The 19847-nt window shown below is 43.6% G+C and overlaps 1 protein-coding gene across 1 annotated transcript; it reads left to right on the forward strand.

Moving 5' to 3' along the window:
* The first annotated feature begins 8808 nt into the window (after positions 1-8808).
* On the forward strand, positions 8809-18413 carry LOC138843657 (protein starmaker-like). Its single transcript, XM_070048356.1, has 2 exons — positions 8809-10149; positions 18378-18413. Exons 1-2 carry the CDS (start codon positions 8809-8811, stop codon positions 18411-18413), a joined length of 1377 nt encoding a protein of 458 aa, XP_069904457.1.
* The last annotated feature ends 1434 nt before the right edge of the window (positions 18414-19847 follow it).

Raw genomic sequence — 19847 nt, forward strand, 5'->3', positions numbered from 1 at the left:
CTGTACATTATTTGTTTACATTGTAATTATATTCTCGCTACACTCATTATTTCTTTCATTTGTTAAATTAGTAAAAGTTTGATTTATTTATTTATTAGAAAGGCAGCCATGGTTGGGTCAAGAGTCAGTAACTTCATCTGGATTTGCCAAGTAGGCAGCAAGGCTGCAAAACCTTGAGCCATCACCCACCCCCTCCTAGGCCAAGCACTAGCAGGAAGCTGGACCAGAAGTAGAGCTGGAACTTGAACCCCAGCACTCCAATATGGCACGTAGGGATCCTAAGTGGCACCCTAACCACTGTAACACAATATCCATCCCATTTGTTAAATAAGAAATTTAGTAAGTGCCTTGTCTATGCCAGGAATCTTACTGCAAATTAAAAATTCAGGTGTGAATACAAAACCACAGTCCCCACCTTCAGGGAGCCAATGGCTCCACCATTGTGAATGGAGTTCTTGAGTTTATAAAAGGCTTTGGTGGCCGGCGCCGTGGCTCAATAGGCTAATCCTCCACCTTGCGGCGCCGGCACACCGGGTTCTAGTCCCGGTTGGGGCGCCGGATTCTGTCCCCGTTGCCCCTCTTCCAGGCCAGCTCTCTGCTATGGCCAGGGAGTGCAGTGGAGGATGGCCCAGGTGCTTGGGCCCTGCACCCCATGGGAGACCAGGAAAAGCACCTGGCTCCTGGCTCCTGCCATCGGATCAGCGCGGTGCGCCGGCTGCAGCGGCGGCCATTGGAGGGTGAACCAACGGCAAAGGAAGACCTTTCTCTCTCTGTCTCTCTCTCTCACTGTCCACTCTGCCTGTCAAAAATAAAAAATAGAAAAAAAAAAAAAAGGCTTTGGTAAGATGCCTGGCCCTTCCATCTCTTCCTCAATGTGAGTGAGTTCAGCATTTCCCCTACTCAGCCCTACAATTCCCTAAATGATGATGCCAGAAAAGTTGAGAAACATTCTCTCACCAGACTCTGAGTCAGCCAGTAGCTTGATCTCTGATTCTTTAGGCCCTAGAAAAGTGAGAAAAAAATTTCTAACACTAAAAAAATTACTGGAGTGGCCAGCATGTTCGTATAGCAGGTTAAGCTGCCATTTGCAACTGTCAGAATTCCATACTGCAATGCCAGTTCGAGTCCCACCACAGCTTCTCTGCTTCCAATCTAGCTCCCTACTAATGAGCCTATAAAGGCAACACATGATGGCCCAAATACCTGGGCCACTGACATCCACAGACATTGATGGAATTCCAGGTTCCTGGCTTCAGTCTGACTCAAGCCTAACTGCGGAAGATGTTTGAGAGAGTGAATCAGCAGATATATTTCTCTTTCTCTCTCTCTCTCTCTCTATCTCTATCTCTGTCACTGTTACTCTGCATTTCAAATAACTAAATTTTTCAAAAATTACTAGAGCTAAAGTGTGTGATTTTTTCAGCCTTAACTGATAAAAAAAATTGATACCATGAAACGTGATGTTCTTGAAATAAAAAGCTAGAATGTAGAAGCAGCTTGGAACTTGGACAAGGATGGAGGTTGGAAGAGTTTGGAAGTAAAGGCTAAAAAGTCAAACTGTCATTCAAGAGCACAAGCAGGGATTCTCATGAGGACTCAGAAAAAGAACAAATCTGCAGTTGTAGCTTCAGCGGACTTGAAGATCACTTCAGGGCCTGGAGAAGTGTGTCCGTAAGCAGAGGAACAGGAAAGGCCATTCTGATGCAGTCTCAGGGGGAAAGAATGAGGGACATGTTATTGGAAGCTTGAGTAAAGGCCTTCTTTGTTACAAAGCTGCTTCTTAGCTAAATTTGGTTGAATTGTGCTCCTGTGCTAAGTTTTCACGGAGAGTAGAAGTTAAGAGTGATTGACTAGGCTGTCTAGTGGTTGAAACATCTCAGCAAAGCAGTGGAAAAGCAGCATGGCTTATCTTGACTTCTTATAGTAAAATGGAAGGAGAGACAAATCGCAGAATTTATCATGAAAAGAGAAGCAGAAATTAAAGATGTGGGAAATTCTCAACCCTGTCAGGTATAAGGAATGAAAAAGCTGTTTAGGAGAAAGTACCTACCACAGGGCCACGGGAATGTTTGATTAGGAGATCAGTCTCTATAGAAGAAAGCCAGATGCTATCCATCACAATGGCAGGATAACCACTAATGTAGGCAGCCTATGGACAAGTCAAGGCCAATCTCAGCTTGTGGAATTCCTGGGATAAGAAAGTCACGCACTCCCATGTTGAAGGAGCATGTGGATCAAGAACATTCTGTTAAAATTATCTGTGTTACAGGAGGCCCAATAAGCTGCTTGCATATGTTGTTATTTTTTGTGCTTCTTTGAGCTGAGCTGGTTATGTATAAATATCGCTGAGGCACAGGAATAAATGAGCCTTGATCAGCCCTTTGTCTCAGCTCCATTCTCTGCACCCTTGTCCCTCTTTTCATTCCCACTCCCTCCTTCAGGTTCTGTTCGATTGGTGCAGCAGGCCCGCACACACTAACACAGTTTGGAGATATTCAAAGCTGCTTCTCACACCCCAGAAACAGAGAGTTACTTTTCCCTGTTCTCTCCCTCAAAGCAGTTTCCCTGCTACACTGGATAACTTTCCTGCCTCTATCACATCCCTTAGCAGTTCTCTTCACAACAGCCAGAATGATCTTTAAAAAGTAGAAATTAAATCACACATTTTCTCACTTAACATCCCATAGGGTGTCCCCACTGCATTTGTGGCAGACCCAAACTGCATGCCACAGCTCCCTCAAGAGCCACTTGTGTCCTCCTTTCTTGAAGAGTGCTCAGGTCTATGAACCAGCTGGGAAGCTGTTCAAGTGCTCTAGGAAAGACAGTCATACTCTGAATCTCATCCTTGCAGTAGAGATTATGCTAGTGGTCATATCCGGGATACACTTCAAGTTGAAGTCAATTGGATTTGCCAAGGAGCAGTGGTTTCGGGGAGGGAGCAGTGAAAAGTGACTTCAATCTCTGAACAAGTGGGTGGAAGAATTGTCACTAACTGAGAAAAGATGAAAAGTTTTGATGGGTTAAAGCACAACTTCCTCAAACTCCTACGTTCAACCCTAGACATGCAGCAACTCAAAATATGACTTCCTTAGGAAACAGGGCCTGTATCGAGGAGATTGATTTAAAATGAGGCTCTTAAGGAGAACATGAAGCAAACTACATGGTTCATTATAGGTAAAGGTCATTTGAACACACAGACACTGGGGATAAACATGTGCAGCAGAATCCTCACAGGAGGACAGAGTAAGAAGGCAACCATCTGGAAAGCGAGGAGAAAGACTTCATCAGAAACTGCACCTCCTGATGACTTCATCTTAAAACTTCTGCTAGCCTCCAGAGGTTCTGAAATAAATTCCTATTGTTCAAGTTGCCCAGTCTAACATGATTTATTATGACAATCAGATCAAGAATACAAAGGAATCCAGCCATTCCACCCCAGGGAATGTATCCAAAGGAAAAGAAATCAGCGTATGAAAGAGTGATCTGTACCCCCATGTTTACTGCAACTCAATTCACAACAGCTAAGATATGGAATCAATCCAGATGTCCATCAACTGATGACTGGATAAAGAAATTATGGTATATATACCACATATATGAAATACTACACAATGGTAAAAAAATAAATGAAACCCTGTCGTTTGCAACAAAATGGAGCAAGTTATACTTCCATTATACTTAGTGAAATAAGGTAGTACAAAAAAGACAAATACCATATGTTCTCACTGATCTCCGAGAACTAATAGAGTACCTAAAAAGTAATCTGTAGGAGTGAAATTGACACTCTGAGATGTGATGATTGTTTATAGCCCTTGTCTCTACTGTTAAGGAGCAGTTTTGTTTTCTTCATACTATTTGTTGAACTCTTTACTTAGTGTAGGGTTAATCTTACGAGTATAAAGTTAACTGAAAATAGATCTTGGTAAAAAAAAAAAATAAGAATGGGAATAGGAGAGGGAGGAGGATGAAGGATAGATGAGGGCAGGAAGGAGGGTTGGGTGGGAAGAATCACTAGGTTACTAAATTTATATATATGAAATTCATGTAGCTTGTATACCTTAAAATTTTTTTAAACTTAATCAGAAAAAAAAGAACACAAGGGAAAACAGAATTTAGGATAGGGAATTCAAGGAATTTATCCAGGACATGTCATGTTAAAAACACACAATCATAAGGAAGTACATATTTTGAGGACTTAAGTCACCGAAAGATGCTTAGGCCACCGGCTACAGTACTGCTCATTGCCTTAACCCCACCCATCCTACATGATATTCTAACCTTTTGGTTCTTCCGTACTCTCTGTTTTGGTTGTGTCTGGTGAAGTTCTTAGCTAGTATTCATTCTTTAATGACACATTAATCTCTGTGTTTTACTTCTAGCATTGGAGCAGGTTAGGAAAAGGAGCTGAGCTGAGTGATATTTGGAAGAAGCACCTGTTCTGTTCCAGGGACCAATAAGCTAAGGTCAAGGTTGCCATCTACCATGGCTGCTACGTGTGCAGCCAACCCATCAAGTGTGAGCAGGTCTGCCTGGCTCTCCACTCTGCTCCATGCTCTGACCTTCCTTTCCTCTTGAAGGTTGACCATCAACCACCTCATCAAATAAACTCATCCCCAGTTTCCCTGCTTAATGTGTTTGCAGACAACAGTGACAGTCATCACAATACAGAGAGGAAGCTAACAGGCTAATGAAATTTCCCTCTGCCTTTTGTAAAGCCAAGAAGTCCAGATTAAACTGTTCCATTTCCTACAGAGTTAGAGAACAATTTCCAACTGCTAATAGATTGCTCCTTCAAATACAACCATAATTATGTCAGGGAACATACCTGTACGTTGTTCCCTTACAAGGACAAAGTCGTCTGCCTCAAACTCCATTTTATTAGAAAGCCTTCCTATTATATTATCTGCTCCCCTTCTGAATGAGCCATAAAGACATATATGTACATAGCACCGAACCCATACATCCTCACTGGGTCAACAGGACATTCATACTGGTTAAAGGTGGTCCAATCAACCACATTCATCAAAGGATTTCCAGACATATGGCCCTCCCTGCCATACCTCCTACCTACCTGTCATGGATCTGCACAAACCCAGAACAATAAGAAAAGACCTACACTGGGTCCAAAATGATAAATGGCAGCAGCTGACAATGACACACATAGCTCTTCCACAAAAAGCATGAGAAAGCAACCATGACATACCACAGAACAATCAGTAGCTCAAAGGCCAGGCAGTACCCAAAAAGGCTTTTAAGAAATACAAAAGCTTGCTGTCAATTTTTAAAAATGAAAATGAAAGAGAATGATGACACAATAGACTTCTATTTACAATATCAAATGAGAGAAATATCTAAAACGCAAGGGGGAAAAGTCAAGAATATAGAAAAATAAACATAGGAAACATGTATTCTTAAAACATCAAAAAGTAAGTTTCACAGGGAAAATTGGGAGGAAGAGTTTCAGCAAATGGTAGAGAAATTGGTCTACATGGAAAAAAAATGTGAGAAACAAGCTCAGAAATTGAATGGAGGGGGCTGGCATTCTGGCATAGCAGATAAGTTCTGCAATGCTGGCATCCCACATGGGTGCTTGTTCATGTCCTGGCTGCTCCACTTCCAACCTGATTCCCTACTAATGTGCCTGGGAAAAGCAGCAGAGGATGGTCCAAGTATGTGGCTCCCTGCTACCCACGTAGGAGACTTCTGGCTCTTAGACTGAGCCTGGCTCAGCCATGGGTGTTGCTGCCATCTGGAGAGTGAACCAGAGGATGCACAACTTCTATCTCCTGATCACTCCCTCTCTGTACCTCTGACTTAAAAATAAATAAATAAATATTTTTTTAAACAAAGAAGAAGAAATTGACTGCAAAATACAAAGAAATATATAATTGAGGTTTTGGAGGATATGTCAGAAAACATTAATAAAGTATATAATTGTGATCACTAAATTATTAGTGGAAGTGTTTTAAAATATTTCCTACAAAAAATAAGGTCAAAACTGAATCTCATGAAATATGCTATATAGGGAAGAGATTGGAAAAAGTCTTACAGACAAAAATAGCAAGGTTGATTCTAGGAAATGTGTATTCATTTTGGACTACTGTAGATAGCTCAGGCAGAGAAGACATTTATTATAAGACAATGCTTTAGGTTACCTGTATATCACAACACCAGAATTTCCCTGATTAGAGCCAGAGGCAGAGAATTTGGGACATTTTGGTGGGTCTGAGTAGGCTGAGGGTTGACAACCATCACCAAGTAGACCCAAAAGAGTTGTTCTCACCAACTTCCATATCAAACAAAAATTATTGCATATCATCAAAAAAGTAGGCTATAGTCATACAAAAGTACATAAACCATGGATGATGCAGTTGCAGGTGTAATAATGGTCACAGATTTAGCATTTTCACTTTTAGATGACAATCACAGCTAACACACAAATACTCACATATATACACACACATGAACACTGTAAATGAGAGTTATAACCTCACAAAACAGACTGAACATCAAATTATGAACAAAATTCAATTTTGATATGTGTGCCAAGTTTTGGACACCATTATTTCAAAAACTTTCCTTAACTCACACACTGAAACTTTCAGAAAAACACACTAACACCCTCCACCCAATACTATCCTGCTGGGCGCTGGTCCCAAAGAGAAGTAAGGGATGCGGTTGACATGATGTCAACACAGCCAGACTAATGCTACAACAGGGGAGGTGCACCCAATGTGGACCTCAAAGGTGCCCTTGTTCTGCTCCTATTTATAAAGGGAGCTGCCCAGAGTCTCCCAGCACAGACTTGGGAGCAGCTCCAGAGCCTCCTCCACGATGCTGCTGATCCTGCTGTCTGTGGTCCTGCTGGCCCTGAGCTCAACTCAGAGTGAAAATGGAGGTATGCATAAAAAACGGGGGAGAGTAGGGCTCTGTGACTACTTGGGGCATAGGAGACCCTATAGAGAAAAAGAGGGCTTAAGAGAAAGGGGTAGGGGATGAAAAGAAGAATGCACTGTGCAGTTCTTATGACAACTTAGGACATGTTGCATTCTCATTGAATGCCAAAACCTTGAAAGTTAGAGTACAACTGGAACATACTACAGACTTTCAACCACAGATCAACAAAGTAAGCTTTGCATTTGTTCAAAGTCTCCCTGACAGTGCTGTGAAGGATTCACAAGAATATAGCAAGACTGATAAGACTGATACAGAGACTAACAGGCTCAGAGATACTATAGCAATCAACAACTTGCTGTAGAGTGAACGCTGTCAGATGAACTAAGAACATACAGAGCTACTTCAAAAACAGAGAACAGGATGATACATGTGGATCTCTCCACACAATAAACGAAATTATCAGGGCTCAGGATTCTGAATTTTTTTGCACCAACTGATTATTTCATGCTGCTCTGAGAAGCGTCTCTTTGACACTTGTGAAATGCAACCCCTGATTTCCTCTACCAACAAAGAATGTTAAAGAAGGAAAGTCCTTAATGAAGAAAGAGGATAGAAGAACAGCCCACAGCATTTCCCCTAAACTAGCAGTATGGGTGACAGATCATAGGGAAGAAGAAGTGGGCTTTTGTATGTTGAGGTCCTGGTTGATCCTCATCCAAGAAACAGCCCTGTCACTACCTTCTCCCTCTCCAAAAGCATTATAGAAAGGGGCTGCAGAGGAATCTTAAGGAATGTCCAGGAGCCCCTGCTCCACATAGAACACTTGCCAGCCTTGGTGGATCCTGACTTGACCTTTCTTTTGTCCTATGCTTCTCCTCCTAGAAGTCGACTATGAAGACTATTCCATCCTCACATCAGGTAAAAACTCAAGAATCCCCCATTGAACTTTCTCTTCCCTTTTTTTCACCAGTAATAGATCTGTGATAACTTTTGATCATCACATTTTATACGGCATAATGAATGTTCAAAGGGGTAAAAATATAGCCAAACTTCCTCAAATTGACTCGGGGGACTGTAAACAATTGGGTCATATAATAGAATACAAGTGATTTCAGAATTCAGTGGCAACAGCTGTTTGCCTGTTCACCCAGACCAGAAATGACTGTTGACATGTGCAGACTAATGGGAGCCGTCCAAATTCTCATTCTTCCATTTTTCTCAAAGTCCCTCAAATAGCTGCCTTTTCTTCAATGTTTCCCTCTATAGTTAAGTGGATTCCAAAAAAAAAAACACAAAGAAACAAATGTATCAGTCCTGTTACCCTGTGACTGGGCAGACAGAGGTATCCCATAGCTGATGAAAGCTTAACACATTATTCAGTAAACTGAGTGGTCCATCATGCTGTCTGCCTCGGCACTCTGTCAGTATTCCTCTACATGTGTCTGGGACAAAAAAAAAAAAACAAACAAACAAAAAAAAAAACTAACATTACTTTCAACACAGGGCTCAAGAGCTCAAACATGGACAAACTTTGCAACTTTTTAGAGTAGCTCACAATAAAAAATAAAAACCTAAGAGACATTTGTACCGTCCTGTACTTGGAGATACTTAGTACAATTCTAAGGTATCCAAGAGCTCCTCTTAGGTCAAATTAGAACAAAAACACTTTTCACAAGAACAAAGAATGAAGCTCTCTACAATATCAGTACATTTTTAATAGGAGTAGTACTTAAGAAAGAAATGTGGATGGGGGAATGTCGCAGCAGGAGACAGGTTGACAGAGTAAGTAACATGTGATCAGGTTAGGAGCTAACAATAGAGACTCTCAGTCACTAAACTCATCTATTCTTGTGATGCCTCATGAAGAGTATGGAAACCTAGGCCAGACCTCTGCAACAAGTCAAAGTGATGATGATAGCCAAGAAACTCGTCATCAGAACAAACCACCGGGCCCAGGAGGCCAACATAACCAGACCCGCCCACCTTTCCCTGGAAACCAAGGTGGCCCACCACAGGGGGGCCAGCAGAATTCTACTCGCCCACCTCGCCCTGGAAACCAGCAGCGACCACCTCAACACGGAGGCCAACAGAACAACACTAGCCAAGGAAACCAACAGGGAGGTCCACAGGGAGGACAACAACAGGGAAGATCCCAACAGGGAGGATCTCAGCAGGGAGGAACACAACAGGGAGGATCCCAACAGGGAGGCCCACAGAGAGGACCCCAGCAGGGAGGACCACAGGGAGGCACACAGGGAGGACGACAACAGGGAGGAACACAACAGGGAGGATCCCAACAGGGAGGCCCACAGGGAGGACCCCAACAGGGAGGTCCCCAGCAGGGAGGACCACAACAGGGAGGCCCACAGGGAGGACCACAACAGGGAGGCCCACAGCGAGGACCCCAGCAGGGAGGACCACAGGGTGGACCCCAGCAGGGAGGACCACAACAGGGAGGATCCCAGAGGGGAGGCCCACAAGGAAGACCCCAGCAAGGAGGCCCACAAGGTGGACCCCAGCAGGGAGGACCTCAACAGGGAGGCCCACAGGGAGGACGCCAACAGGGAGCCACACAGGGAGGACCCCAGCAGGGAGGCCCACAGCGAGGACCCCAGCAGGGAGGACCACAACAGGGAGGACCCCAGAGGGGAGGCCCACAAGGAGGACCCCCACAAGGAGGCCCACAAGGTGGACCCCAGCAGGGAGGACCACAACAGGGAGGACCCCAGCAGGGAGGCCCACAGGGAGGACCTCAGCAGGGAAGACCACAGGGTAGACCCCAGCAGGGAGGACCACAACAGGGAGGCCCACAGGGAGGCCCACAGGGAGGACCCCAGCAGGGAGGACCTCAACAGGGAGGCCCACAGGGTGGACCCCAACAGAGAGGACCACAGGGAGGACCCCAGCAAGGAGGCCCACAAGGTGGACCCCAGCAGGGAGGACCACAACAGGGAGGACCCCAGCAGGGAGGCCCACGGGGAGGACCCCAGCAGGGAGGACCACAGGGTAGACCCCAGCAGGGAGGACCACAACAGGGAGGACCACAGGGAGGCCCACAGGGAGGACCCCAGCAGGGAGGACCTCAACAGGGAGGCCCACAGGGTGGACCCCAACAGAGAGGACCACAGGGAGGACCCCAGCAGGGAGGACCACAGGGTGGACCCCAGCAGGGAGGACCACAACAGGGAGGCCCACAGGGAGGACCCCAACAGAGAGGACCACAGGGAGGACCCCAGCAAGGAGGCCCACAAGGTGGACCCCAGCAGGGAGGACCACAACAGGGAGGACCCCAGCAGGGAGGCCCACAGGGAGGACCCCAGCAGGGAGGCCCACGGAGAGGACCCCAGCAGGGAGGACCACAGGGTAGACCCCAGCAGGGAGGACCACAACAGGGAGGCCCACAGGGAGGCCCGCAGGGAGGACCCCAGCAGGGAGGACCTCAACAGGGAGGCCCACAGGGTGGACCCCAACAGAGAGGACCACAGGGAGGACCCCAGCAGGGAGGACCACAGGGTGGACCCCAGCAGGGAGGACCACAACAGGGAGGACCCCAGCAGGGAGGCCCACGGGGAGGACCCCAGCAGGGAGGACCACAGGGAGGACCCCAGCAGGGAGGCCCACAGGGAGGACCCCAGCAGGGAGGACCACAACAGGGAGGCCCACAGGGAGGCCCACAGGGAGGACCCCAGCAGCGAGGACCACAGGGAGGACCCCAGCAGGGAGGACCACAACAGGGAGGCCCACAGGGAGGACCCCAGCAGGGAGGCCCACAGGGAGGACCCCAGCAGGGAGGCCCGCAGGAGGGTCCACAATCACGTTTTCAAGGAAATAGACCACAAGGCCCTCCCCAAGGACAACCACCACAATAATCCACAGTCAATCACAGGTAAGAGTCCAGTTTATTCTCTATCAAGACCTACTGCCTAAGCTTCTCTAACTATGGTGCGCCATGAATGAACTTGAAAGATGTTGAAATTATATAGTCCTCAACCCTACTTTTAAAGATTTCTACTCAGTTATTTTGAGATACAGTGGCAAGATGCCATCATTTTAGTTAAGTTCTCCAACATAATTATAGGATTACTCAGAAGCAAGGAGAAGCAAATCCATAAATTAAAGATATCCATGCATGACATGAATGAAAATTTTTCCCATGATATTGAGACTTTAAAGGGAACTAAAAATGAAAAAATGAGCAATAACGAATTCAATAGATCAAGTAAAGAAATGCAGTGGAAAGCGTTAACCACAGACTTGGTGAGGCTCAAGAAAGAATATCTGAGCTACAAGACAAATCTTTGGAAATTTTTCAGTCAGACCAACAAAAATAAGAAAGTAGAAAAATTAAAAACAGTGTTGGAGATTTATGGGATACTATCAAATGACCCAACATACAGGTCTTAGGAATTCCTGAAAGAATGGAAAGACAGAATGGATTAGAAGGACTATTTAGTGAAATAATTACAGAAAACTTCCCAATTTGGGGAAAGAAAGGGACCTCCAAGTACAGAAAGTACACAGAACTACTAACAGACATGACCAGAAAAGATGTTCTTATTTCAGAGAAACCAGTAATGGAGCTTGATCTTCTTGCCCACTCAAGTCCTTTCAATAAACTTTCTTCTTTTTTTTCTTTCTTTCAGAAAGTGATTAAGAACATAATGTCCCTCAAGTATCCAAGACACTAGAACAACAATGTCATAACCCTATTTTCCATATGCCAATAAAATAATCAGCATGCACTTTCTGATTGTCCTCATCTCTGATTTTCGCTGTATATGAAACTGTCATTTATGGGATGTGAACACAAGAGAAGAGCATTTAGTACCCCTTCTCATCAATGTCTCCAGCAAAATTTCCTCCTCCTGAATGGAATCAAACCAACTCCCAAGTGAAAGAGTTCCACTGTTACTCCTCTTCCCTGGAATCCACTGCACAAATGAAAATTGTTTCATCATTTTCAGGTTCCAGTAATTTGAGGGGAACAGTATAATAGGAGTGAGGAAGATGCACAGGATGAGGCTATCTTTAACATTCCCAAAATAATAGCTCATGGGATCCAGGCAACGAATGTGTTTCTAGGCCTCATTAGCCTAGAACCCACCCTGCCCCATTTCTTCTTTTTGATTGCTCCCTCTATCCTAACCTTTCTTATGGACCCACAATTTTTAAAAAAAAAAACTGGGTGGATTTTATAAAGGAGACAACATATTGCATTTTAGGGGACATGGATTTCGGCATCCTTCATGTTTCTTTTTAACTCTCATTCTTACTGACTCTGGACACATCATAAGCTACTGAAAGCTCTCAGAGTTTCAGTTACCTTCAGATAAAAGAAGACTTACAGGAAAAGTTATCTTCCAAGTAGGCATGTGGCAAAGCAGGTTAAGCCACAACTTGCAATGCAGGCACCCCATATAGGGTGCACTTGCACGCTAGCCTGCTACATCTCTGAGCCAGCTGAGAAGAAGGCAGAAGATGGCACAAGTACTTGAGTCCCTGCCACTCATGTAGGACACCAGGATAGAATTCCTGGTTCCTGTCTTTGCCTGGCCCACTGGGACAATGGAGAAGGAAACCAGTGGATAGAAAATCTCTCTTTTCTCTCACTCTTTTTCCCTCCCTCTCTCTCTCTCTCTCTAATTTTACTTTTCAAATAAGTAACAAATCTTTTAAAAAATAATACTACATTAATGGGTGCAGTTGAAAGAAAACATTAAAATATAAATTGCCTTCCTATAATTTCATTAAAATATTTATTTTCTTGAAAGACAGAATTATAGCATCAAAGAGAGAAAGAGACAAATAGTCCATCCAATTAGGCTAACTCCCCCAAATGGACACAACAGCTATAGTTGAACAAGGCTAAAGCTAAGAGCTTGGAACACAGTCGGGGTCTCACACGTGGGTGGCAAGAGTTCATATATTTGTGCCATCCTCTACTGCTTTCACAAACACATTACAGGGACTTGGACACAGAGTGGAGCAGCTGGGATACAAACCTGCACCAGCTAAGCCACTGCAAGACAATGCTGCCCCCCACCACTTCCAATTATTTAGGGAAGAAGAATAGACAACAATTTGGAAGGAATTCAAGGATCCCCGATTAAAAATTTTCTTATGGCTTTGTCAAAAATCTCTAAATACAATAATCTCTGACGATGTTCACTCCAGAAGGTTAAAAAGCACTATTTTTTCTATGTTTTTGATCTTTTACCTTTTACCTCTACCATTCTAATCAGTTTTTAAAGTCTCATAACTGTTCCTCTTAAAGTAACCATCTACTAAATTTGTTGGTATCCTGTAGCACCTGATAGAAACCTTGTTCATGACAACTGGCTTTCTTAAAGTAAAATCTTCATCTAGTTCAAGGAGATCAGGAATGTGTTAACAGAGTTGTCTACAAACTGTCTCCTGTTCAAGCAGGCAGTAAAAGACTGGAGGGGGAAGAAGTCTTTGCTATCACTTCTGTGCTGTTTGAATTTCCTTTGTGGCACTAAAGAAGGAGATTCTAAAAGAACGACTTTGTTTTATTATCACTTAACCTGGATTTGACATATCACCATTTCTACCTTACTCTGTTGGTCACATAGACTAATCCTGATGTAATGTGGTGGGACACATATAAGATTGTGAATTATAAGATGCAGAAATCTTTAACAGTGGTTGTCTCACAGGACAACAGTTGTAATAAAAATACGAGGGATATACAACATTACTAAGCTGAGAAATCAAAAAGACAAAAATGGAAAAAAAAAATAACGATGCATGTGGTTGAAGAAGAAATTAGTGAGCTGGAACACCCATTCACCAAGAAGGTGAGAGGAAAGAACAGTCAGAAATATCTTAAAAATATTAAGAGACATATGGACAGGAGAAGGTCATCACCATCTAATTAGCAGGCATTCCTGTGGGAAACAAATAGGAACCCAGAGAGAAGGGAAGAGCTGAAGAATTGATACACGGGAATTTCAAATGTGGAACAAAAAAAGATAATAACACTAAAATTAAAAAATAAAAACAAGACTTCAATGTGAAAGCATATGCAGATTTCAACTCAAATCAGCTAAAGAACAATCACTCCAAGACAAATTTTGGAGAAATTTTTAAAATACCAAAGGAAAACATCCAGGGAAGAAAAAAACACGTCTGCCAAGAAGCAGAATCTGTTTGACTTGAACTTCTCAATATCAGCATTACTTTCATTGATAACAAAGCAATATCTTAAAAAGCATCTGAGAAACCGGAATTTAGTATTAACAGAAGAAATATCATTTTTAAAATAATCTTTATTAATATAAAGAGTACAGAGTTCACATATTTCATAGGTACAATTCTAAGATAACCAATCTTCCCTCACTCCTTCTTTTCCTCCCTCAATCCCCATCCTCCCTTCCTTTCTTTTTTTCCTTTGACTTTTGCAAAAACATAATTGCAGTCCACTCTATAATCATGGGTTAATGCACCACTAACCAGAATATTCAACAAGGGAAGAAACAAGAAAGACCACAGCTTGACAGGAGTACCAGGGAGAGATCTACATTATCACTTAGGTGAGTTCACAACTTTATGAAATTTATAGAATACTTCTTTTAAGGAAGGAATACTAACGAAACTTCAATACTAACTTCAACAAGAAGTAAATGGAAGTAACATGTTTTTCAAAGATCAATCTTAGTAAAACACTGCCCTTCATGGTGTTGTAATGTTTCATCACAATATCAAGAAATCACTGCTGTTTTACACCAAAAAAAGCACACAACAAAAAATATGGGAGGGACTCCCAACTTACTTACACTTGATGGTTTATGTGTTCTTTTGAATCAATCCATTTCATCCAGATCACCCAATTTATTAAGGACAACTGTTCATAATACTTTTTTTTTTTGACAGGCTGAGTTAGACAGTGAGAGAGAGACAGAGAGAATAGTCTTCCTTCTGTTGGTTCACCCCCCGAATGGCTGCTACGGCTGGCACGCTGCTCCGATCTGAAGGCAGGAACCAAGTGCTTCCTCCTGGTCGCCCATGCAGGTGCAGGGCACAAGCACTTGGGCCATCCTCCACTGCCTTCCCGGGCCACAGCAGAGAGCTGGACTGGAAGAGGAGCAACTGGGACAGAATCCGGCTCCCTGACTTGGACTAGAACCCTGGGTGCCAGCGCCACGGGCAGAGGATTAGCCTAGTGAGCCGCAGCGCCGGCCCATAGTACTCTCTTACAAAAACTTCTATTTCTGCAGAATTGGCAGCAAGTCCACAATTTTTAATGGTAATTACAGAAATTTGGGTCTTTTTTCCTATTTCTTTTTTAATACATTTTTTAAAGGTTTATTTATTTATTCGAGAGGTAGAGTTACAGACAGAGGTAAGGTCTTCCATCCATTAGTTCACTCTCCAAATGGCTGCAGTGACTGGAATTGGGCCAATCTGAAGCCAGGAGCCAGAAGTGAGGTGGTTTTCTCAATTTCCACATGAGTGCAGAGGCCCAAGCACTTGGCCCGTGCTCTACGGTTTGACCAGGCCACTAGCAGAGGGCTAGATCAGAAGGGGAGCAGCCCATATAGGATGCTGGCTCCACAGACAGAGGCTTAATCTACTACACCACGGCACTGGTCCCTTCTTTTCTTACTTCAGCAAGCTAAAAGTCTGTTGTGCTTATATTTTTTTTTTATTTATTTTATTTTCACTTAAAAGGCAGAGTTATAGAGAAGCAGAGGCAGAGAGAGAGAGAGAGGTTTTCCATCTGCTGGTTCATTCCCCACATAGCCACAATAGACAGAGCCGAGCTGATCCAAAGTCAGAAGCCAGGAGCTTCTTCCCGGTCTCCCACATGGGTGAAGGGGCCCCAGGACTTGGACCATTTTGTACTGCTAAAAAAAATCAGAGAGTGGGATCGGAAGAGGAGATGCCAGGAATCAAACCGGTGCCCCTCTGGGATGCCAGCACTGCAGGCGGCGACTTTACATAATACACCACAGCATTAGCCCCAATTGTGTTTATATTTCAATGGATTGATCTTTCCTTTTACTAACTTTGTTTTTCTAGTCTATTTTCTTGGCTCTAATCATCATTCTCATCCTCTGCTGGCTTTCAGCTTAGTTTGTTCTTCTATCTTTAGCTCCTTCAGTTGTGAGGCTTTGTTGCTACTCTGAGATCTTCCCACTTTTAGTTGAGATATTTACAACTACTTTTCCCCAATAGTATGGCTTTCACTGTATCCCATAATTTATTTATGTTGTGCTTTTCTTTATATTTCTCTAATTATTTCTAATTTTGTTTCTTTTTTTAACTTTTATTTAGTAAATATAAATTTCCAAAGTACACTTTATGGATTACAATGGCTGCCCCCCCCAATAATTTCCCTCCCACTCGCACCCCTCCCATCTCCCGCTCCCTCTCCCATTCCATTCACATCAAGATTCATTTTCAATTATCCTTATATACAGAAGATCGATTGAGTATATATTAAGTAAAGATTTCATCAGTTTGCACCCACACAGAAACACAAAGTGTAAAATACTGTTTGAGTACTAGTTATAGCATTATTTCACATTGGAAAACATATTAAGCACAGATCCCACATGAGAAGTAAGTACACAGTGACTCCTGTTGTTGACTTAACAATTTGACACTCTTGTTTATGGCATCAGTAATCTCCCTAGACTCTAGTCATGAGTTGCCAAGGCTATGGAAGCCTTTTGAGTTCACCGACTTTGATCTTATTCCCGACAGGGTCATAGTCAAAGTGGAAGTTCTCTCCTCCCTTCAGAGAAAGGTAAATCCTTTCTTTCCACTGGGATCTCACTCGCAGAGATCTTTCATTTAGGACTTCTTCTTCTTTTTTTTCCAGAGTGTCTTGGCTTTCCAGGCCTAAAACACTCTCATGGGCTCTTCAGCCAGATCTGAATGCCTTAAGGGCTGATTCTGAGGCCAGAGTGCTATTTAGGACATCTGACATTCTATGAGTCTGCTGTGTATCCCTCTTCCCATGTTGGATCGTTCTCTCCCTTTTTTATTCTATCAGTTAGTACTGGCGGACACTAGTCTTATTTGTGTGATCCCTTTGACTCTTAGACATATCAGTGTGCTCAGTTGTGAACTGAAATTGATCACTTGGACTAGGGAGATGGCATTGGTACATGCCATTTTGATGGGATTGTATTGGAATCCCCTGGCAGGTTTCTAACTTCACCATTTGGGGCAAGTCCGATTGAGCATGTCCCAAACTGTTTCTAATTTCTTAGTTCAGGCATTGGTTCTTTCAAAGTATTGTTTAATTTCTACAAATTTAGGAATTCTCTGGTTTTATTTCTGTAAGTGATTTCTAACTTGGCCCTGGTGGGTTTGAAGAAGATAAAGTAGTCCCTCCTTATCCACTAAAGATATTTTCCAAGGCCAACACTGGATGTCTGAAACTATGGATACTACCAAACCCAGTGTATGCTATGTTCTTTCCTATAGATAGATAAATTAACTACTGTGCAGTTAATTTATAAATCAGAAGCAAGAAGCAATTAATAATAATAAACAGTAAAATGGAACAATTATAACAATATATACTACCCATGGCTTGGATACAGGATGTGGATGACCTGGCAAAATCATGTGATAGTGTTGCATGGTCTCCAGTATGGTGCTGCTGAGTGGATGGAAACTCTATGAAGCCTAACTTGTAGTTACCTAATGCAAATTAATGAAGGAAAGAGAGAAATGCAAAGATAATATCTGAGTAAATAGTAGGTGAAACTTTCCCAACTTTCACAAAATCTGTGACTATATACCTACGAGGAGCTCAAAGAATTCCAAGAAAGATGAACTCACACACCCACACCAAGACACATGACATTTAAAACTGGTGAATGACAAGCACTGAGAATCTTCAAAACAGCACAAGAGAAACAGTTCATCAACTATAAGGGATCCTCAATAAAGGACCAGCATATTTCTCATCAGAAACTTCAGAGGCCAGAAGGCAATGATTTACTACAATAAAGTGCTGAAAGAAAAAAGAAAACGTTGGGACTGGCATTGTGATGTAGCAGATTAAGCAACTGCCAACAGCATCGGCATCCCACATGGGCACTGGTTCCATTCATGGCTGCTCCATTTCTGATCCAGCTCCCTGCTAATGGCCTGGGAAAGCGACGGAGAGCTCGAGCCTCTGAACCTATATGGGAAACCTGAAGGAAGCTCCTGGATCCTGGCTTTGGTCTGGCCCAACTCCAGCCATTACAGTCATCTAGTGTTCTATGACAGGTACGTTTCAAAGTCATTCCCAACACAGATTGTAAAGCCTACACTTCTCAAACTATGCCATGTCAAGGACAGCTAATACATTTTGAAAATAAAGCTTTCAACTTCATTTCAAATGCTTTAATTCTAATATTCTGGAATAGTACAGTAAGAACCACATTTTTTTAATGAACTACTCAAGGTAATTCCAGCTCTGAGAAATATTTTCACCAAAATTTCTTTTTCCAAAGATTGCCTATTGCAAGGTTGACAAGAATCACGAGTAGCACTCTGTTCTCTCTTAGGTCCTCTGCATCCTATGCTCAGACTCAAGGACTTCCCACCTCAAGATTCTAACTGAACATCTGCATAGTTCTTGTTCAACCATGTCTCTTGTGTCCTGTATCATGCTTCATATTTTATAGGCTGAAATGTTATCTAGCTAATCAAGTACTAACAAATAAACTGATATCAAGTTTAAAAATGAATGTAACCAAATACTAAATATGCAAATAATTAAGAGTACAGCCCATCATTTTTCTCCAATTCCCTCCCAAAAGGGTGACCATGCCCTTTCCTCTTATGAACGTGCTCTTAGAAACATATGTGCCAGTGGGCCGGCGCCGCGGCTCACTAGGCTAATCCTCCGCCTAGCGGCGCCGGCACACCAGGTTCTAGTCCCTGTCGGGGCGCCGGATTCTGTCCCAGTTGCCCCTCTTCCCAGCCAGCCCTCTGCTGTGGCCCGGGAGTGCAGTGGAGGATGGCCCAGGTGCTTGGGCCCTGCACCCCATGGGAGACCAGGAAAAGCACCTGGCTCCTGGCTCCTGCCATCGGATCAGCGCGGTGCGCCGGCCGCATCGCGCTGGCCGCGGCGGCCATTGGAGGGTGAACCAACGGCAAAGGAAGACCTTTCTCTCTGTCTCTCTCTCTCTCACTGTCCACTCTGCCTGTCAAAAAAATAAAAAATAAAAAAATAAAAAAAAGAAACATATGTGCCAATATAAACATATATAACCCTTTTCCCACAAATGACATTGTACTTCACAAGCAGATCTGTGTGCCACTCACTTCTAAGAATATATTTCTCAGAAAATTTTATTTTTCCCACAGGCAGAGTGGATAGTGAGAGAGAGAGAGAGACAGAGAGAAAGGTCTTCCTTTTGCCGTTGGTTCACCCTCCAGTGGCCGCCACAGCTGGCGCACTGCGGCCGGCACACTACGCTGATCCGAAGGCAGGAGCCAGGTGCTTCTCCTGGTCTCCCCTGTGGTGCAGGGCCCAAGCACTTGGGCCATCCTCCACTGCTTTCCCGGGCCACAGCAGAGAGCTGGCCTGGAAGAGGGGCAACCGCGACAGAATCCAGCGCCCCAACCGGGACTAGAACCCGGTGTGCCGGCGCCGCTAGGTGGAAGATTAGCCTATTGAGCCACAGTGCCGGCCAGAAATTTTTCTTATCAGATCACAGAGATTCATAAATCTCATAAGTATCTTTCTAGGGGTAAAAAGGTTTTCTTTGTTGAGATTTTTTAGTATGTTTATATATACTTATTTAATTATTTATTTGAAAGGCAGAGTTGTGGAAGCGAGGGAGAAAGAGACAGAGAGAGAAATCTTTCATCCACTGTTCACCCAAATGACTGTAACAGCCAGGACTGGGCCAGGCTGAAGCCAGGAGCCTGGAACTACAACCAGGTCTCTCACGTGGGTGGTTAGACCTCAAGTT

Source organism: Oryctolagus cuniculus, chromosome 9 (genome assembly GCF_964237555.1).
Source record: "Oryctolagus cuniculus chromosome 9, mOryCun1.1, whole genome shotgun sequence".
Classification (NCBI taxonomy): Eukaryota; Metazoa; Chordata; class Mammalia; order Lagomorpha; family Leporidae; genus Oryctolagus; species Oryctolagus cuniculus.